Raw genomic sequence first — 20,345 nt, forward strand, 5'->3', positions numbered from 1 at the left:
CTCTCCGCACCTCTGGGTCTCGGGGCCCGGGCGGGGCGGGGAGCGCGGCCCCGCCTGCTGTGGGTGACGCGCCGGCTTCTCCCGGCTCCGGGCGGCGGCGGTGGGTGAGCCGTGCGGGATCGGCAGCGGGATCGGGGGGTGCCAGACCTCCGGACAAGCGGGGCCCACCGGAGCGGCCGCGGCGGGGCTGGCCGGGGCTGAGGTACGGGCTGGGTGTGGGGCTGGGAGCGGGGCTGGGAGCGGGGTTGGCTGCGGGCCGTGCCCCGGGCTGCGGGGGACGGAGGGCGCTGCTGGGGTCGGCGGCACCGGCCGCGCTTCAGGGGCGGCCCGGCAGCCAGCCCTGTGGCCCGGCAGCCAGCCCTGTGGCCCGGCAGCCAGCCCTGTGGCCCGGCAGCCAGCCCTGTGGCCCGGCAGCCAGCCCTGTGGCCCGGCAGCCAGCCCTGTGGCCCGGCAGCCAGCCCTGTGGCCCGGCAGCCAGCCCTGTGGCCCGGCTGGCCCGGGGGCGGTGCTCGCTCCTCCCGGCCCTTTGCAGTGTGTTTTCCTCCCTGGTCTCTGGGCTCCGCCGCGGGTTACGGCGCGGTAAATGACTGCCCTTGGCAATGATTAACGCCGGGCAGCGGGAAGGTTTGGTCTAAGCAACTGCTAATCTTGTTTTGGTCCGCTCCTCTTTGTTTTGCTGTAGTAAATCCATCGCCTTTGGCAACTGTGATCTAAAGATCACAGGGATGTGCCAAGGCTCTGTGTGTACATATATATATATATATATATATGTTGTTATTGTTGTGTATATACATTATATAACATGCAATATACATACACAAATATATAATATATATAATAGGATGCTTTTGTATTAAATGCAGTATATTCGATGCACTATTCTGTTAGTCAGGGGACTGCCTTATCTTATTTTTAAACTCTGTGTTATCTAAGTTAAGCAGCATGAGAAATTTTTAGGTACATATGAAGACAGCCTATGAAAACACAGTATGCAATTAAGACTAACTAATTTTATAAAGCAGAGGAAGTTCTGGTGACTGAGGGTTGCCGGGTTAGCCTTGGGTCATGTTCTGGAGCTGGGCACAGAGGCACGGGGGCAGCTGGCAGTGCTTTTCCTTGAGGTGCCTGTGTTTGCTGCTCATCTCCACTTGCTGGGATCTCACCCCGAGAGACACAGTCGCCATCGGATCAGGACAACTGGCTGGCTGTTCCCACAGCCCTTCAAGCATGTGGCAGTTCTAAGTAAATACTGCCTGATTCTGCTGGCAGTGTCCAGGGAGTAAAGGCAGGTGGAAATGTGAGCCGAGCTCTTGAGGATCAGGGTCTGGCCCAGGCGGGTGTGTTTGAGGCACCCACCTGGATGTGCCCACATCACCCGTGACCCAAGGGAAAATGTGCTGGAGTCCTCATTGCCCACTCTGCTTCTCATATTGAGAGAAATAGCTCAAGTGAAGGAGAGATTTTCCTATTTGTGCTAGGGACAACTGAAACTGAAAGTAATGCAAGGCAGGGCTTTCCTGAATGACACAATACTGGACTTTCTTTAGAAAAGCAGGAAATACTAATGTTTTCTTTATGCAAATAATAATTATGCCTGGCTCAGCCTAGGGTATTATTCATGATGCTTGACTTGAAATCCAGAAACCTCTTGTTTATAATGTATATTTTGTGCTCAGTCTAAGGAATATTTGCCTTTTAATGATTTTAACGATCTTGCATTGGTACACCATGGTTGTATTCATAGAAATACTTGTACCTTTATTATAGATTATTATAATTATCTTAAATTTTATTAGGAAAATAATTATACTTAATTTTTAAAGGGAGGGAAATATTTTGAAAATATTACTACAAAGGATTTGTGCTCTTCTACCATTGCCAAACAGCTGTTTTCCACATTTTCTGGGGAACACCTGTTCTGGAGGTTAGGCAGCCCTGGTGTAGCTGCTTGAGCTAATTCTGTGATCCCTGCATGCCCACAGCAGTGACGTGCTTTTAGCATAGGTGCAGTGTACAGGTTGCACATGAGAGATGTTTTGCTGTGCTGAGGCTCCGAGTGTCCTGAGATTTCCCTTCACAAGCACTAATCCACACTGAGCAAAGACTACTGAGGATTTGGGTGAAACTGGGCAATTCTCAGGTGTAAGAACAAGTGGAGCATTGAATCAAACCATCAGTTGGCAAAGTGGCGTGACCTTTGGTGGATTGTCACCATTGAGCCAGCACTGGTGACATGACTGATGCAAGGCAGTTCAGTGCTACCACTCAAAAGATGAGGAGCAGCACATGATGAGGGTGAAGGCTCTGTTCACAGAAATTTTAGATCCATTGTGCTGCTGCGGCACATGGATTTCTTACAGAATAGCTTTTTCCAGCCAGACACAGGCCATGGCAGTCATCAGTTTGCGCATACCTAGCTAAGAAACCCTAGAGCACCTGTCCTTGCTGCTTCCCTCCTTCCTTCCTTCCTTCCTTCCTTCCCCTGGCAGCCTATTGCCCCTGCCACAGAGCAGCGTTGCCTTTGGCCTGCTGGGCTGAGCCTGCAGATCGGGCACGTCCTTCCCCTCCACCCTCCCTTCTCCTGGGGAGTGAGAGATGCTGTCAAGGGTACCAATGCAGAAGTCGGGGCCTTTCCGACCATAAAGGGATGAATCAATCTTGTGGCCTCTTTTTAGTCAATTTTTGCTCAGTGTGTTTCCTAATGGCCATCGTTTGAGGCAACTGCAACCTTCTCTGCTTTTATCATGCGATTTTGTAACTTCTGCATGTGAAAGAAGGAAGCACTCCTCTGGTACGTTGATTTTAAAATTAAAACAAAACCAAACAAAAAAAAAAAAACCTCCAAAAGAACAAAATCCACGCTGTGATAAATCACAAAACAAAAAGCTTGTGAACATTTACTCAGGAGGACTGCTGGGGCTCTTTCTTTATTCCTGGAAGTAGGTAGGCAGTATGAGACAGGTGACAACTTGGTGTATCATATCTCTGCGATGTGTCACATGGATCTTATTTCCATGTGTGTGGTGTGTAGTATGCGTAAGGTTTTGGCTTTTGTAAACAGAGGAGTAAAAGAGATCTCAATAATTTAGGGTATTGTAGGTTTTCTTTCTTCTCTTTAAACATTTTGCATGTTTCTATTATCTAAAAAACCCAAACCCTCAGCAACTTTTTTGTTCTTCTGATAATAACACAAAGAGAAAAACACAGCTGTGTGTCCTACAGGAATTTCCCAACTTCTTGGCAAGATAAGTTTTGGAAAAGAGAAGCAAATCATGCTTCATGTCTACAGGGAGCTACATACACAAGTTTGCTGCGTAGTGTTTGGCTCTGTATCTTCGTATCATTGCTTGCTAAATCTCTGCACAGAAATTAAGAATAGAAACACCTTTTGTAAGCATTCTTCTTCCCCAGCTTGGAGGGGGAAAAAAAGAAAAGAAACCCAGAAGAATCCTTGATTAGTATGTTTACAAAACATTCATGTTTTGTATATAGACATTGAAAGACAGGAAGGCAAAAATAAAAAGCTTGTCATGCCACTTCATTGGTGGCTGCAGGTGTGACCTCTCCACCCACAGAAAGCGGACTGCCATCACGATTTCCTTGTTGGCAGAAGCTCCAACTGAATTGCTGAGAGCTTGGGCAGCAGCTCTCTGTGCTGTTAACATCAAGCATCTGTGGGAGGGAAGGAAGAAGCAGAGAGACTGCAAAGGCAGCTTGGAGCTGAAACCACTTGCAGCAGCCCTGGCACAGACAAGCCATCCTGGTGGGAGATGTTGCAGAAGGAGCAGGGTCTCCTGAGGAATCCATCTACGCTGCACATAGCACCAGAGTGCTGCCTGTGCAGCATCCAGAGGTTTGAGCACGGGTCAGTGGCCTGGTGTGTGTGACTGATGCCTTTCAAGGTGACTGTCCAGAGGGATCCAAAACACTTGTGTGAGGCTGGCACATGATCTATAGTAGATCCACCCTCTTCTTGAGCAGCAGCTGAAAATTAAGTAGGACACCTTATGAGCATTCACAAAGACATGAACATCTAAGCTTAGCTGTCTGAAACCTGCTTGTCCAGATTTCTGTAGACCAGGCAGAGCAGTGGGAGTTCTAATGGAGCATAATCCAATGATGAAATCACAAATGGTTCTGCAATTGCCACAGTGTTCCTCCAGGGATCCTCTTTCAACTTGGAGAAATTCAAACCAGTATTTTTCTTCTCGAGGCCTAATTAGTGAAATGTCTTCGCAGAATCCTTAAATATCCTCAGGGCTCCTGGTTTCAGTTTCCTTTCTGATTTTGTTGGGCCTGTTCTCCACAGAGAAAGGAGCCCACACTGTCTGCCAGTCTTTGTGCTGGCCCTTGACTTGCTCCCTGGTGCACTTTACCTTCAGTACTTAGGGGACAGATGTAACTAACATACATACTGCGTTCTTGCTTGTTTTCTGCTGTTTTGCTGAAAGTCTGCCGTTAAACAGGGTATGTCTCTGGACTGATACTGTGCAGGTGTTGCTCAAGGTGTCTGCAGTATGCCAGCACTGCACCTTGTCCCACTGGCACCTCAGCATGACTTATGTCAAACTGTCTCCCAGTATGACAGGTGAATTCATCAATAGATGTGAACCTTGAAAAAATTGTTACAAAAAGCATCACCCTGTGGGCTTGGCCTGAAAGGAAGTACTTGAAGGATTGGAGGGAGTTTCTCTTTGCTCCAGCATTTTTGTGTGCCTGGTGTTACAGACTCACAGAGTTGACGTGCAGGATGCACACCAGCAAGTTCCATTTGTTTGAGAACAGGTAAATCAGCAAATATTTCATTATGGATCTTCTCTCTTGTGCGTAGAAAGAGGAAGCAATTTACCCTCCATGCCTGCTTTTTTGTGGTGTGAAGGAATTCCTGTTTCCTGATATTGAACGGATTTGAGGCTTAAGAAAATTACTTCTTCCTTTCCCTTTCTTTTCTACCAAAGATGTCTAGGAAGATGCACTCACTTACAGCTAAAACTATGTTTGAAAGCCAAATGTTCTACTCCTGTAATAAAGCATCTATTTTACTGTAGAATTGACAAAGAGTAATTTACTCTGACCTCTGTTTGTGTGCTGCCCACGCATCCTTCAAGTTCCTGCTCCTCCTTTCCTTAGGGGAAGCCCTAGCTGCTCACCTGCCTTGCTTCTTGTGCAAGACAGCAGTCACCAGTTTTGCCTTCTATTAGTCTCATTGTTTTAATTGTGTAATGGTGATGTGTGGTTTTAAATTAGTCATAACTTCAGCTTCTGTTTTAATGAGATCTTCAGTTGTCTTCCCAGAGGGGAAGACTTTGTTTTCTCAACAGCAGTGTGTCTTTACCCAGAAGAAATGAATTTCCACTAATGACATATGAAAAGGTGAGGTGGCAGTGGAGGTGTTGGGGAGTGATTATGGGGAGAATGGACATATCTGCAAGTCTCAGGCACTGAAGAACATCTTGATAATGCCAGAGCCTATGACGTGCCAGGCATTCATGTATAAATAGTCACGTTGGCACATAGTGTCATTGCAGTCGTGCTTTGGGAACAGCTGAGTCTAACAGCCTTGTCTCTCATGCACAGCCCAAAGACACCCTCACATGTCTTCAGACATGTGAAATAATAGGAGTGGTGTTTAATGGCTGAGACACGAGTTGTTGTGCTCCCCAAGGATTTAGGACTGGGTGGCATTTGTTAGATCTGTCTGGCCACTGGTTGCAGGTATGACTGGAGTTGGGGAGGCAGGAAGGCAATGACTGATTCCAGATGAGAGAAAGCCCCTTGTCTGCCCCTCTATGGGTGGATGAAGATGAATCACAGAATCTGCCCAGTTGGAAGATCTGTTTGATATGCTGGCTGGGAAAAAGATGTCAACAGTAGGCATGTAATCCAGTGCTAAACCTTAGAGTAGAAATGCAAGATCCTCTCCCAGCTGAGGTCTTTTTTGTGAGTTTTCCACAGCTGAATTACAAGGGTTTAATGCAAACCATGGTGGGTTGGTGTTAATAGTCCAGGTCAGCTTGCAAAGAAAGCATCTTGATTTTCTCAGGAAAACTGTCCATTAATATTTGCATCAAACCTCATAACTAATGCAAGATAACCCTAAAGATAACTTGAAGTCCTGTGGGCTGTCTTTAAGAAAACATAAGGCAAACTTTGGCTTCAGTCAGACTGGGAAAATAGTATCCTGTGCTATGGCATATGTGCATAAGCAATGATTTTCTATCAAAAAAGGATTCTTTCTTTTTCTCCAGGGTTTCCAAAGTCACAGATCATTTGGACCAAGGTAACTTGTACACATTAAATATCTTTTCTTTGAGCAAACCTGTTGGTTTGCTTGAAAAAATAAGGCTTTGGGATTTAACAGCATATGAACAACACTGTGTAAACACTAGTGGACACTCCAGAATTATTTTGACTGCCTGAGGACCACTAGAGCTTCTGTCATTCAAACCTTGGGTGGTAACTGACTTGTCCTAGACCATCTGAAATAGAAGTTTGTTGGCAGTATGGAAAAATCATGTGGGTTCATGTGTATGATTGCCCTTTCACTTGATTCTGACAAAGCTTAATTCTAAGGAGTGCTGCCTTTTTTCTGTAGGCTTGGCTAAGTTAGATAACTTTCCAGACTTGAATAGCTTTATTCTCTCTTTAATGTAGATGAAACTCTCGATTTCAGCAGTCATTTAATAACTAGCTTTTATAATTACAAAAGCTGTATTTTTTTAATCCAGATGGCTAAAACTTCTAACCTGTTCTCCTGATAGTAGGGTTCTTGACAGGGTCTGTATTATTGTTCTATCTTTACAGAGTGCTTTCTGAGTGTGTAAAACACTTGCTGTGCATAATATAGATAGTGCAGGATTTGAAACTGACCTCTAAAGGTGAGTTTCAAACCTCAATAATAGTTGTTTACATCTCCGGTGGCACTGAGTGACCTAATTGTGTAATTTCTGCAGAAAAGTTAGGCAGTGAGGTGTAGGCTGGATACCTGCAGTGGGGTTTTCCTCTGTGGGCTTCCAGCTGCAGGGGTGTGTGGTAGCTGGTGCCTTCTGCTCCTGCTTGCTCTGGGCCCTTGCTTTCATGGAGGTGCTGTGATTGTGGTTTTGTTCTCAGATCTGTGTGTAGCCCCAGGCCAGAAAGCCATTGTCCCTGCAGCATCGCTGTGCTTCTACAGACCAGTAGAGCTGGAGAGGATCTCCTGATGGTTACCAGATCCTTCCAGCCATGTGATGGACATTTGGTATGGGTTTAACTGTAGGACCACAAAGAAGTACTTCTAATACATCCATTCATCATGTGTGGGTTTCAACTGGTTTAGTTAAAGGTGTGATTATATTAATTGATACTTGTTCTAAGACTGGAATATATTTTTTTGGCCTGAAGTAAATATATTTAAGTGAACTTGGAATAAGTGTTATTTAACACAAACCAGTTTCCTCTGGATCCACTGTTTGCCATGCAGATCTGTGCATTTACTTTTGCCATACATGTAGGCTTGCCATACAGATCTGTGCATTCTGCTCAGTTTGGCAGCACCTGCTCTGTGAGTGAGAAATCTTTCTCCTACTGAAGGCAGAAGTTACTGTTCAGACTACTTAGTGGTCTACTTGAAATCATTGTTGGAAAAATATCACATGGGTTTGGGCACTGTGAAAGCAAGGTGTGAACCTTACTTGTCCTGCAAGCACTGTTTTCTGTGTTCACTTCTTTTATTACTTTATCTTGAACAGTATTTGTTCCAGGCTGACCAGCAACTTCTTTGACTTGGCTGTGATGGCAGAGCAGCCAAGTGCTCTTTTTCTTCTCTCCCTCCCATTTTTGTGTATTTGCTATGTCTCCTGCTGTTCTCTCACAACTTCATAAAGAAGTTTGCCATATCACAGGTGAGCCTCTTGTGCCGGGAGCTGGCCAAAAGCTGATATCATTCTTATAAAGTCAGGGTGCAGCACTGGGGTGAAAGCAATAAAAATCACATCTTAATGTTCAGTAGGCACAAAATAAATCAGAAGTAGAAAATCCAGGTATATGGGTGAATCACTAATTTTCAGCTTGCTTTTCTTACTGGTCAAGTCTCATGACAAGTTTCTCCTGCCAAATGCCATTTGTTTCTCAGAATTGTCTGCTTTAGTAATAAGTAGCACTGTTTAGAAACTCTTTGGTTCCAAAACACTGTTTTCATGCAGCTGGCACAGTCTAGCTTCTAGAAAGGTTACAAAGCCTGTTGAACAAGTGAGCTGCCCAGTCAAACTCACTGTTTATACATTCTTTAATGGTTAATTTGATGGTTGATAGACCCAGCCCACAGAGCAGTGCAATATGTGGCTGATGCTACACAAATGTGACAACAGTAAGATTTTATGTCAGTGATGGGCTGTCTGATGCATTCTTGAGGGGAAAAGAGCCTGAAGAGTGAATTGCCATTGTGTGGAAGACTGGATGTCTGATCCAGCTGTGCTGTTTTAAGGTTGTGCCATGGGCTTGGTCAACTCAAAAGACACAAGAGACACAACAGTTTGAAGGGAGTTGATCAGAATGCATGTGGGCACACTGTATTGACTGCAGTATTTCCTGCCTTACCCACTGTTTTGAGCTGCAGTTATACAGACTATTTGGGATCAACCTGTCTCAGGATGTTACTGCTTAGCTGTTCATTTCATTTTTTACTATATCTGTGCTGGGTCTTTCCCAGCCATCTCCGCAGACCCATGTCATGAGACAGACTTCTAATTCTGTGGTTTCAGCCAAAACTGTAACTTTTGCTTTGCTTTCCTCTCTGGGCACAAGACCAAACACTAACACTTCCTGGATGCAGGTAACAGGATCACAAAAATAGATGCTTTGATAGCATAAGGAAATCCACAGCAGGAAAAAAGCCAAGCTACAACATGGAGTGCTAAGTAATAGCAATTCAAGCAGCAGACAAATATAGTATCATAAATTAAAAGATTTTGAAATAAGCAAAAAATTAGAAATTTCTGGCACATGAGATTCAAAGTGTTCCAGCGGGTAAGTCAGGAAGGAAAGGGTCAGGTGATGGCAGCCTCTGCATCTGAGACACAGAGAAGGAAATGTAGTGATAAGACTGCATAGTATTTGCTGACTTTTGCTCTGCTTACTCAGCAGCAAAGATATATCTTCCATCAGCCTTTCTTTTCCTGTGATAAGTAAAAATTAATTATTACAGAGGTACCTTGAGAAAAATACTCTTTTAAGGCAACTTAATTTTATTTAATGCAGTGAAATACTTGATTCCTGAGAAAAAACTGATTCTGAAAGAAAGACATACACATTCTCTGAACCTTCCTTCAGAAGCAGCATTTAATATTTTTCTTAGGAATTTAATCTGTGTTCTGAAATGTTGAGACATTAGTCTCTCTTTACAACCCCCACCTTGTTGGTTTCTAAAACTAACAGCTGTCTGATGTGTTGTTTATAATTTGCATCATGTAAAAAATACCTAAGAGTGGCTTATCTGTCTGTCTTGGTGTACATCATAAGATCTGTGTGTGGTTTATGAGTGTGCAGTGTGTATCTCCTCGCTCATCACTTCTGCAGCTGAACAAAACTGTCACTTGCAAAGTGCACAGTGCTATTCAGCAGGTGGTTTAGCCTGGAAATTACTTGTTTCTTTCCCTTCTCAGAGGCAGTTTCAGCAGTGTGCCTGCTCTGTGTAAGTATCAGTAAGAAGCCTAGTGCCTGGCCAGTGTTTTCCATGTTGAGTACAGATGAAAAGATGGTTGAACTTGCTGGCTTGCCAAGGTTGCTGTTTCTTCTGAAATTGATTTCTTCTAGCTCAAGGAATCTCAAAAGCTCCCTGGAGCAAGCACACTTCCTGAAACTTTACCTTGAAGGTCACCAATACTACTTTCAAAGACTGCCGTATCTCTCTGTCAGCCTTCTGAAAATGTCCTAGCAACAAAACCTGTGATTATGTATGGCACAAAAATAATTTTGCGTAGTTCAGTCTACTTCTTACACACCATAGGAACTGGAAATAATAGCAAAGGCAGGCTCACATGGCAGACCAGCTTGACAGGCTGCCTGGAAAACACAGGAGCTGGAGCTGCAGGGAAGTTCCCCTAGTTGTCTGCAGAAGCAGTAGCAAGCATTAGCCCTAAGGAATAAATAATTACCATGACCAGCTGTGGCATGTACTGTTCTTTCAGTGACTTGACCCACAATTACTCTTCTGTACTTGTTACCTAAAACCCCAAGATGCCAGTGTTAGCCTTACCAGTAGCTTCTATTAAGAGAAAACCAAAGTAATAGTTCCTCTGAGATCAGCAACCCACTGAAAGTGCAGAATATCCATGAAGTCCTTTGGTGGTGTCTGTGTCTGCAATTTGAGCCTGAAAAACAAAAAAAACCCAAAACAAAATCCCTTTCCCCCCAGAAACCAAACCAACCCATCAACAACAAAAAGAGGAGAATGGGGAAACATCTGAACAGCTTTCTCCTACTCTGAACAGATTTCTTAGTACTTCTTCCTTGTTTGTCTTTAGGCTTTTAGAGGTTTCAGAAAGGCTTGGCTCATAAGTCATGCTGCTGTCCAGCAATATGGTATTACCTTGAAGCAATTGAAAGCGTGGTATAATACCACTGTAATTGGAAATCTGTGACCCACACCTGACACTGTAATCCTTGTGATGTATTTATTTTGGAAGGAAGAGGGAAATTAGTGTTTTTCATTAACTCTTTGATTCTCAGTTCCTCTGAAACAAAAGAAAATGTCTTATATATTGTCTTTTTTAATGATAGAGATTAATCCTTCTAGTAAAATCCATCTTAATAACCAGGAAGATTGCAGGACAAGAGAATGTCTGACTGGGGAGAAATGATTATGTAGTGGTTAAGGAGAAGCTGTCTTATACCTCATGGCCATAAAAAAGTGTTTAGAAACCAAATGGAGTGAAATTCCATAGGAAGGAGTAGTTAACTAAGCATCTTGGCAACAGTGCCTGGGAATTTCAAGTGCAGCCACAAGGGCATGATATTTGGCAGTGCCTTTCCACATTGCATTGTGGTGGAAAGGAAGGTGTGTGAATTCTGTCAGTGGTTTGGAAAGCTCTCATTCTTTTAAAAGCAGTTTAGACAGTGCGCTTGTTTTTTTCTCAGCAGTGAAGTGATTGTGCTCCTGCTGTGATACAACGCTGATGAAACTGGTACCTTGATCCTGGGAAATGAGAAGGATTTGCTCAAGGGGTACTTTGTTTTGTTGACTTCACTAAGCAGGCTGCAGACCCCTGACTGTTGTGTAGAGTTTTGATGAAAATGCTCATGTCTTTCATACTCTTTTCACTTCTGACCAACAGATCCTTATGTTTTTATATTCTCAGTAATTTGCTGAGGGCGAGGCAAATTACCATCAGGACAGACGAAAGGAGGAAACGTGCTCTGTGACCTGCACAGTCTGGAGTTTCAGTCCTCGCCATCTGGCTCAGGGACAGTGAGGAACAGAAGTGAACTCATGGGTCTGATCAGTACAGTTGGGTTGACCCCAGGTTTAAGAGGAACAGGTGAAGTAGAAGGCATTTGCTTATGCTGAGTTTGAGTTATTCTGGATCAACTGAAAGTCCCTGCTTGAGGGAACAGCATTTGAGTAAGGTTTTTCCAATCAACAAGAACAGTAGTTCTGTGATAGCCATGTATCCAATTGCTGTAAATGCCAGGCTGTGTTAGGATGTGGTCAGTTTGGCAACAGAAAATGGTGTGGTTTTATAGGTTTAGGGGTTTTTTTGAGCTTTCCAGACCATCTCTTAATTATTCTTCCTGTTCCTCCTGGTTCCACCATCACCCCTGCACGTGTAATTTCCTTACAAATCCAGACAGATCACTTGCCTTTCAGGAACATAGTGTGGCCAGGCGCACATGGGCATGTTCTTTGACAATGAGCTCCATGTATGGATGCAGCTGAACTTTCTACAGGCTGTAAATGAAAATTATTATGAGTCTTAAGGTGAGCAAAGCACAAAACGCAGGAAAGACTTGTAAACATTTAGAGATTCAATTTTCTCTCTTTCTTGGTCATATTGAAGCCTTGAATTAAAGTTTCATTTGGTACTGATAGTGGGAACAACCTTGAAAGCACAGCTGAGGACTTTGCTTATGACTGGATAGTACTTTCAATCATCACCAAGGTCTAAAACTAAATCACACTTCCCCATTAAAGCCTGAAGGTGGTCATTTAGTTATATGATTAGAAATAACCAAAGATGGATGGATGGATGGATGGATGGATGGATGGATGGATGGATGGATGGATGGATGGATGAGCTGACTACCAGCATTTATCCTTGAGAGGAAACACTGACCACATGGAATGCCTGATCACTCCCAGAGCAGGTAAGGATATTGCATAGGCCACTGCCCAGTAATGAATGAAATAGTAAAATTTCAGTGCAGCTAAATACATCTACTGTGAGACAGCCAGGAGGGCTTGCATTTGTTCATGCTGTTCTTAGAGCAAGTTGATGTGGTTTTTGTCTGCACTACTGCTTGAGTTTTCATCTTTCAGTATGAAAATGCTGGGGAGAATTCACTTCCTCCTTTAGGAGCAGTCCATCTACATGATGAAAGGGTATATCCTCAGTAATGTTAGATTATCTGTTTTAATTTAGATTTTAAAATAGAAACTAATCTCTAAAATATGAAATAAAATATAATACTTGATATTATTTACCTATTATCCTTAAGAAGAGCACTGCAGTTTATATGTTTTCTCTAAGAAAAGTACTGCAGTACATGTGTTTTTTCCTCCCTCTTCTTCCTGGTTCTTTTTCAGGCACGGGAAGTATGGCAATTCATCCTACGTAATCTTTTTGCTTTTGAGTGGCTGTTGTTAGCAGTTGTGGAGCTGTTCCCTGGCAGTTTTGTTGGTTATGCAATTAAGAACCATAAAAAATATGTACTGCAAGGAGTAGTTGATATAGTATATGAAACTAATAAAAGAAAAAAGAAGTCTTCAGACTGATAATGGATCAGAAGCAGAACAAAAACTTAATCAAAGCAGTGTGGGGGGATTTCCTAGGCTCAACAGAGAGTGTTTTATCAAAACTACAGACTGACCACTGGCTTTTTTGATTCTGTTTCCCAGCACTTGTTCATTTCCCTGTCAGAGGAAATTTTGCTTAGAGTAAAAAGGCCAAAAGCCTTCTGTTTGTCTTCTGATGGCTTTTTTTCTCCATCACTGGTATTTTGGGTAGTTTTTTCTCAAGATACAAAGATAACTTCTTAAGCAGAAGTTTCACTAGCTTCACTGTGCATTCTGCTTCACAGAATATTGCATTCAGTGCATATAGTGGCTGCAGCATGACTGGGCAATCTCACTGAAATCAGTTAAAAAAAGGCAGCTTTAGGGGGCTTGTGTTTCCATTATTGATTTTTTCTTTTTTTTCCAAATTACTTGATGATGTATTGGATGTATTTTAAATATTTTAGGAAGCTTTTTGGTGTTGAAATATTAATTTTTTGCCATTAAATATTTAAAATTTTTGGTTATTTGGAATTTAAGGTGTTCTTGCTAACCTGCACCAACACATAACTCAGTCATTAGAAAAACAGATGACAAAATGAAACGTGCTATTTCAACCTTGTCATTCGCTAACAGTGTTAGGAATGAGATATTTTGGGCTTGCATATTTTCTCACTTAAATCAGCTTAGAGGCAGGAGAGAAACGCACTGCAGAATGTGATGGAATAAAGATACATAACTGGAAAAAAAATTTAATTGCCATTTTGAAAAAATGCCACAGCACATTCAACCAGATCAGAAAGGGGGGGGAAGTTACCTCAAACTATATAGATTTACAGCTATACTCAGTGGGGAGAGATAGCAGAAAGAATCTTCTTCAAGCAGACCAAGCCCAACACAGTTGTTTTTTCAGTCTGTACTCAGCACATGTGAGGCTGCACCTGGAGTCCTGTGTCCAGTTCTGTGTCCCTCACTTGTGAAGGACATTGAGGTGCTGGAGCCAGCCCAGAGAAGGGCAGTGGAGCTGGGAAGTGTCTGGAGACTGAATCCTATGAGGGGCAGCTCAGGGAGCTGGGGGTGTTCAGCCTGGAGAAAAGGAGGCTCAGGGGAGGCCTTATTGCTCTCTACAAAAGCCTGACAGGAGGCTGTCGCTGCCTGGGGATCAGCCTAATCAGGCAGCCAGTGACAGGGGATGGGGACATGGACTCAAGCTGTGCCAAGGGCGATTGTGGTCGGATCTCAGGAAGAATTTCTTTACAGAAAGGGTTGTTAAGCATTGGAATGGACTAGCCAGGGTGGTGGTAGAGACACCGTGGAGGGGTTCAGGAAACAGCTATATGTGGGCTTTAGTGCCATGGTCTAGTGGACAAGGTGCTGGTCAGTCAAAGGTTGGACTTGATGATCTTGGAGACAACTTAAATGAGTATGCAATTCCATTAAAGATCTGTGATGTGTGTTTCTGCTCTCCTGTGAAGTAAATGTGAAGTAAAAAGCCAATTGTCTCCCTAAAAGGAAAGTTTCTAATACACTTTTTCATTTGCAGCAGTTAGCACGAGTGAGCCAAATTTTTACCCCCACCTTGCACAGATGCTTGACACTGCTGAGCCTGTGCAGCAAGTGTTTGAGTGCTCTTCTGTAACTTCAGCTTGAAACATACATGCTAGTTAAGCATATATAAATAGAGGGTTTTTATGAAAAAGAGTATTTGAGTGTGTTTTTTATATTCCTACTTTATCAGTACCATTCTAGCTATAGAAGTGAAATTATGGCCTTATCTTTATGGAGATGGGAACTGTACAACAGCACCCTTTAGGATGAAGTCTTATGTATGGTCATTTTTATTTGGAAACAGAGTATCCTACTTTGATATGACTGACCCTATAGAAATTTGAGAACAAAGTGTTTGTTTCAGAATAATTTCCTGGTATAAGAAATGTATGTGTGCTTATCTTTGTGCCCAGTTTTATTAAAATGGGTGGAGCCTGTAATTTCAAATGTTTGTAAGAGGCATTGGGCAGGGGTGGGGTGTTCAGCACTCCTTAGCTGGGCTTGACATAAATATGTAGTTGTATAATAGCAAGAGCAGCTTCAAGCTCTGTATCACTAAACAGGAGGTGGTGTGTATATAAGCTGGCAAGTAAATAAAGCTGTCCTGCCCTTCCCATGTGGGTACCTGTTCTGAACAAACTGTCCAATTTATTGGACTGCAGACACAGTTAAAAATTTGTTGGGATTTTCAGTGAGAGAGTAGATTTAAGATGTAAGTTAATGACAGGATGTTTTGATTTGGTCTGATTATATCCTCCCCTACATGGAGGTTTGTAAACACTAATGCTGTGAAATTTAGCCTGAGTTTTAGCTCTCCTGAAGGACCCAAGCAGTTTGCAGCTCCAGTTCTTTCAGTTTCAGGAAGATGGTTGAGATGGGCATTTGTTTCTTTTAACTCAGATGTTTTAGGGTCTCTGGACCTCAGCTGCAGTCCCGCAGACTCGTTCTTGGGTACCTGGGAGTGAGGCACAGGCAGCACTGCCTTGGCTGTGTTTGTGCACTGGGAGTGCTGGCGGAGCTCTTGGGAGCTCTTGGGAGGTGGGTGCAAGGATGAGCCCTGAGATGGCTCTTGGAGCAGAAAAGAAAAGCACTGACTTCCAGAGATGAACTGGACTGTCAAGTATGACACATATATAGAGAAGGGGACTAGCCCAGTGCTTCTAAAAAGGGATTATTTAAAAAATGAATAAATTCTGTGATAGAGGTAATGCAATGTGTTTTCTGCCATATATGGCACTAAGCCTGGCTTTTTCCACTGTCTATTAATAAAGGGCAAAAGTGATAATGACCTTTAAATAATTACTAAATACCAATCTGATGTCTATTCTGTTTTGGTTTTTTTCAGGTTAATTTTTTTTTTTACTACAAACCAGTGAAGATGACGCCAAAACATGAAAAACAGGTAAGTGGTATCTAAGCTTTAATAAAAATGGATTCAAGTTATGGATTGAATTTCATTATGATTCGCATGGATCAGGGAAGACTGGTTGTATTCTTCATACTTTTAGTTGCCAGGATACAGAATATTCTGGAATGATGCAGTGCCAGTTCCTTCTGTTAAAGTCTGATAGAAGAATCAGATATTCATTCAGAGTAAGTGACTGTGCATAAAGGGCTCAAGCACTGAGACAGGAGAGAAGGATTTGGATGGAGTCTTTTTTTAATCAGTTTTAGATATTTTATAGGGCTAATACTTGGATCTGAGTCTGAACTCTGATTACCAGCTGCATGGACCACAAGAATTCCACTTGAATGTTCTCTTCTGCTCAGTCCAATGAACATTAAAAGTTTCAACAAATTATTTTGTCTCAGCTCTTAGTTTCTTATCAGCCTTACTACACAGCATGCATGGAGTGAAGATGCCAACACCCACAGCATGAAAAGTCCCATGTCCTTTGTGGCTGATCCTTTTACTAACAGGCAACCTGATGGGATATGCTATTTTTCTTGGAAGCTTTGTGGAAAATTACTCTTCAAGGGTTATTGACTAATCACATGTGTAATAGGAGCACAAGCTCATCACCTGATACAGTCTTGAGCACAGACATTTGAATTAAAATGCAGCTGAAATGATTAATACAACTAATCAACCAATGTGAGATTGTTTTTATTTCTCCTTATTGTGGTAGATTTTTCCGTCATATTAAAAATAGATGTTTCCATGTCAGATTTCCTATTTTCCTAGTAGGAAAATGTTAAGAGATTTCTGAGAAAGGCACATTTTTTGTGGTCAAATTCTATGTAGGAAGGCTTCTGCCTTACCCTTTTCTCTGAGGAATCCATTGCATTATGCAGAAATATATCCAACAAAAGAAAAGAGAGAAGGGGAAGAAAAAAAGAAATGAAAAATTAAAAGAGAAAGATTTATTGTGTTTGCTTCAGCTGCCTTTATGGGTTGTTTTTCCTTTAGAGGCAGATCCAAAATGGAACATTTTGTTTTTCCATGCTTGTGTCTATGTGACTTCAGTGCTGTCCTTGCAGTCTCCTGTCAACACTCACATTCTTTGCACAGGTCTGTAACCATGAGGGAGTAGATGTAGTCCAGGTTTGGGTGTCACTTTGGCCATTTTGTCATTTATGTGTGACCCAGTCTACTTGGACTGCTCCTGGCCGTGAGGACAGGGTAGCAAAATACCACCAGTGCTATGCTTAAACTGGCTGGTTTAGCCAGGAATTAAAAGGCACACCCAGCCAGAGAAACTGCTCTGCAATTCCTGCTTGTTAAGTAGTTCTGACTGCTTTTGGGGTAGATTTGAAGATTGTGAATATTCATGAGGATGTTTAGGTCAGCATGTCTGCTGTGATCCATATCAAAGCTATAGCTTTAGCAGTTTGGACAGAAAATTGTTTGCCTCTGAATATTGCAGTTTCCAGAGAGAAGGAATAAATGGAGGTGTCACATCATTCAGTACCTTTCCCTTGAGTATATACTGTTCCCAGTGCAAGAGGCCTTCTTGCCCAAGCCTGGACGCTTTTAACTGTCAGCAGCAAATTTTGATTTTGAGAGAATTGTTGCTCTGAAGCGTTACAGGACACATATTCTTGAATGCATTGATATATGAATCATGTATTGTGCCACTCAAACAAAACCCAACAATACAACTCAAAAAAAAAAACCAAAACCCCAAAACAAAACAAAAACAACAACAAAAAAACCCAAAACAAAACAAAAAAAAACCCCAAAAAACAAAACAAAACAAAAATCAAAAAGCCGCAACTGAAATATGTATAGTGTGACATAATAGCTAGATAGATCTGCAGTTCTGGAAAAACCAAGCAGCACTGGGAAGGGGAGGAAGACACCTTGTACAGGATTGCAGCTGGCAAAAGTAAAAAGTCCCTGAAACCTTGGCTGTCTTTGTACTGAGTCTCCCACGTTGTACAGCTGGACTGCAATACAGTTTTGTGACAGATGATTTAGTCTTCAAGTGGTCTGTGGGAGGGAGAGGTCAGCGTCACCTCCCCCAGGTGGACAGTGCATTGCTTGAGAACAGACATATCTATTGAGAGTATGCTCAGTTTTATAACAAAATGGGGAGGGAGTGGAGTACAGAGAGAAGAGAAGGCAGTTATTACCCAGTATTGCTGTAATCTCCTGATTGTTTGTGAGCAGTGAATGCAGGATGGACTGAGCATATAACACTATTCTCATAGAGAACTGAGTATTCTGCCACCTAACTCTGCTTGTACCATAACATAGTCTCTTATGTGAATACTGATCTTTATTCTAGGGATGCAAAAGTACAGGCAACTTTTCTGGCAGTGGATCATCACTTATACTGGGTGGTTAGGTCTGCTTTGATTAGAAGCAGTGCTGTTTTCCCAGTGGGATCTTGTATTCTGGAGAAGACTTAAAGGTCAAGAGAAGGAACAGTCTACATGTGCAATGCCACTGTTTCAGACCAGCAAAATCTGTAACGGGAATAACACTTCCTGAATTCAAGAGATGAATAGGGGAAGTAACCTTAAATCTTGAGAAAGGCTGTACATTTTTAGTTTTCATTTCTAGTTGCTTACTTTTTATCTTGCTTCATTCTAAACTCAGTATTGTCATTTTTTGGTAAATAAGGGGGGAAAAAAAGGAACACCCAGTCTTCTGTTGAAATCCTAGTGTTTCAAATCAAAGCTGACCGTGACTGTGTCTGAGGGCTGCATTTTGCTGAGGTGCTCTGCTGTTCTGCACATCATTTTTACTTTTGGCTCACTTCTTTACTGCTTAGACACTTCCTGCCATGGCATATAGAGCAGGTCTCATTTCTTTGGTAGGTAGAGTCTGAAGGGTTTTAACTTCCTTCTTGTTGAAACTCAGTGACTAGTTAATTGCAAGTTAAAAGTGTACAGAAGTTTTCCAATGCAAATCTTGTGGTCTGGAATGGTTTGCAAGGTAAGTCATAGCTAACCAACAGCATATCCATTAGCAACTTTTAGTCACAATACTTTGGTACTATAAAGGTTTGAAAGAAGTATTTTACTTCAAAGACTGTTTTGATTGTGTACAAAGGAGAAGGTTATGGAAGGTTATTTGGAAATGGGGTAATTTGGGGAACCTGGACTAAAGGGAAGTCAACAAGAAGCTGATAGAGCAGTAGATGAGAAGAAGGAGACTGAGGTCAGGTTATAAACAGGCTGCCTGAGGTTGTGATTCCTGTGCTGCAGCAGTTGAAGGGAAGATGAATACAGTGTCCTGTTGAAAGCTTCTTAGCATGATTTCTTTCCTTCCACTTGCAGGACTGATGCATTTAGTGCTCAACAAAGGAAAGAAAGTATGTTGAGAAGTGGTTGCAGCTTTGGAGAAGATTGGGACACAGGGAAGTAGGAATTTGGGGAAGACAAAAACTTGCGATGTAAAAAGATGGTACAGTGGGTCTGAAAGTCTGCTCTATTTATCTACCTACCTACCTATGTATGGTAAATATTATAGAGCGTGAGGCAGGTGGAGAAAACCCAAAAAATGGTGTCCTCTCCTGTGTTTAGCACATTGCTGAATATCTTCTCTGGAGCAGAAGTAACTTCCTCATGTGTCCTGCTAGTGTTTTTGTAAAAGTAAAGGCATGACCCTCAGCTGGTAGAAATGATTAAAGCTCTGATCATTTGTTCCTCTTGTGTCATGCTGGCATGGGGTTAAAAAGCTGCAGGGGAGGATTGGCCCTCTTGTGCTCTTCAGAGATGAAAGAAGCAGCAGAGGGGCAGGAGCCTTTCAAATGTGCTTTATTTGGCAAGGTGTTTATGATACTCACCAGAAGGGTAGCCACCAGTTATACAGAAAACACCTCTGGGACCAGGAGCTGGGCTAAGTGACATAAAACCACAAGCTGTGTCCAGCCATCGAGCCACAGCTCCCCATCTCCGTAACACCTGGAAATCAGGGAGGAAAATTATTTAATCCAGACGTTGAATGTCTCTCTGCTACTACAGAGTGCAGTGGCTGTTCAGGAAAAAATGTATCTTCACCCTTCAAGGTTGCTGTTCTCCTGTCAGTCCACTGAAGGTTTGCAGTGGTGGTACATGCAAGCGTGTGTTAGGGGAGAATACTTGGCTGAAGAGTAAAGCTTTTATTTCTGATGTCTTTGGTTTGGACATAGGAAGACACAGTTTGAGAGCTTTCTAGTTCAAGATTTCTTGATTTATGCAAATACGCACTAAAAAAAGCATGGTTTTTTTTTACCAGAGACACTGTCATTCCTCCTACAGTTGATTCCTGTACCTGGAGATCTTGCACGGTGCCTTCCTCTCAGGGGGAATATATCTACAGCTTAAAGTGATACACTTTTCTTTAAGTCTTTGCTAAGTGGTTGGCTTAGCTTTTGGGGTGAATAGCTTATTTAAGCAG

General features: G+C 42.5%; 1 protein-coding gene across 1 annotated transcript in view; it reads left to right on the top strand.

Moving 5' to 3' along the window:
• Positions 1-71: 71 nt before the first annotated feature.
• The window catches only part of SNX10 (sorting nexin 10), a 35,019-nt gene continuing 14,745 nt past the window's right edge, over positions 72-20,345 (top strand). The window contains exons 1-2 of the mRNA XM_064412761.1: positions 72-202; positions 15,861-15,917. Coding sequence (XP_064268831.1) covers positions 15,894-15,917 — 24 coding nt within the window. The 5' untranslated portion in view covers positions 72-202; positions 15,861-15,893. The remainder of the gene's footprint in view (positions 203-15,860; positions 15,918-20,345) is intronic.

This window comes from Passer domesticus, chromosome 1, assembly GCF_036417665.1.
Source record: "Passer domesticus isolate bPasDom1 chromosome 1, bPasDom1.hap1, whole genome shotgun sequence".
Lineage (NCBI taxonomy): Eukaryota > Metazoa > Chordata > Aves > Passeriformes > Passeridae > Passer > Passer domesticus.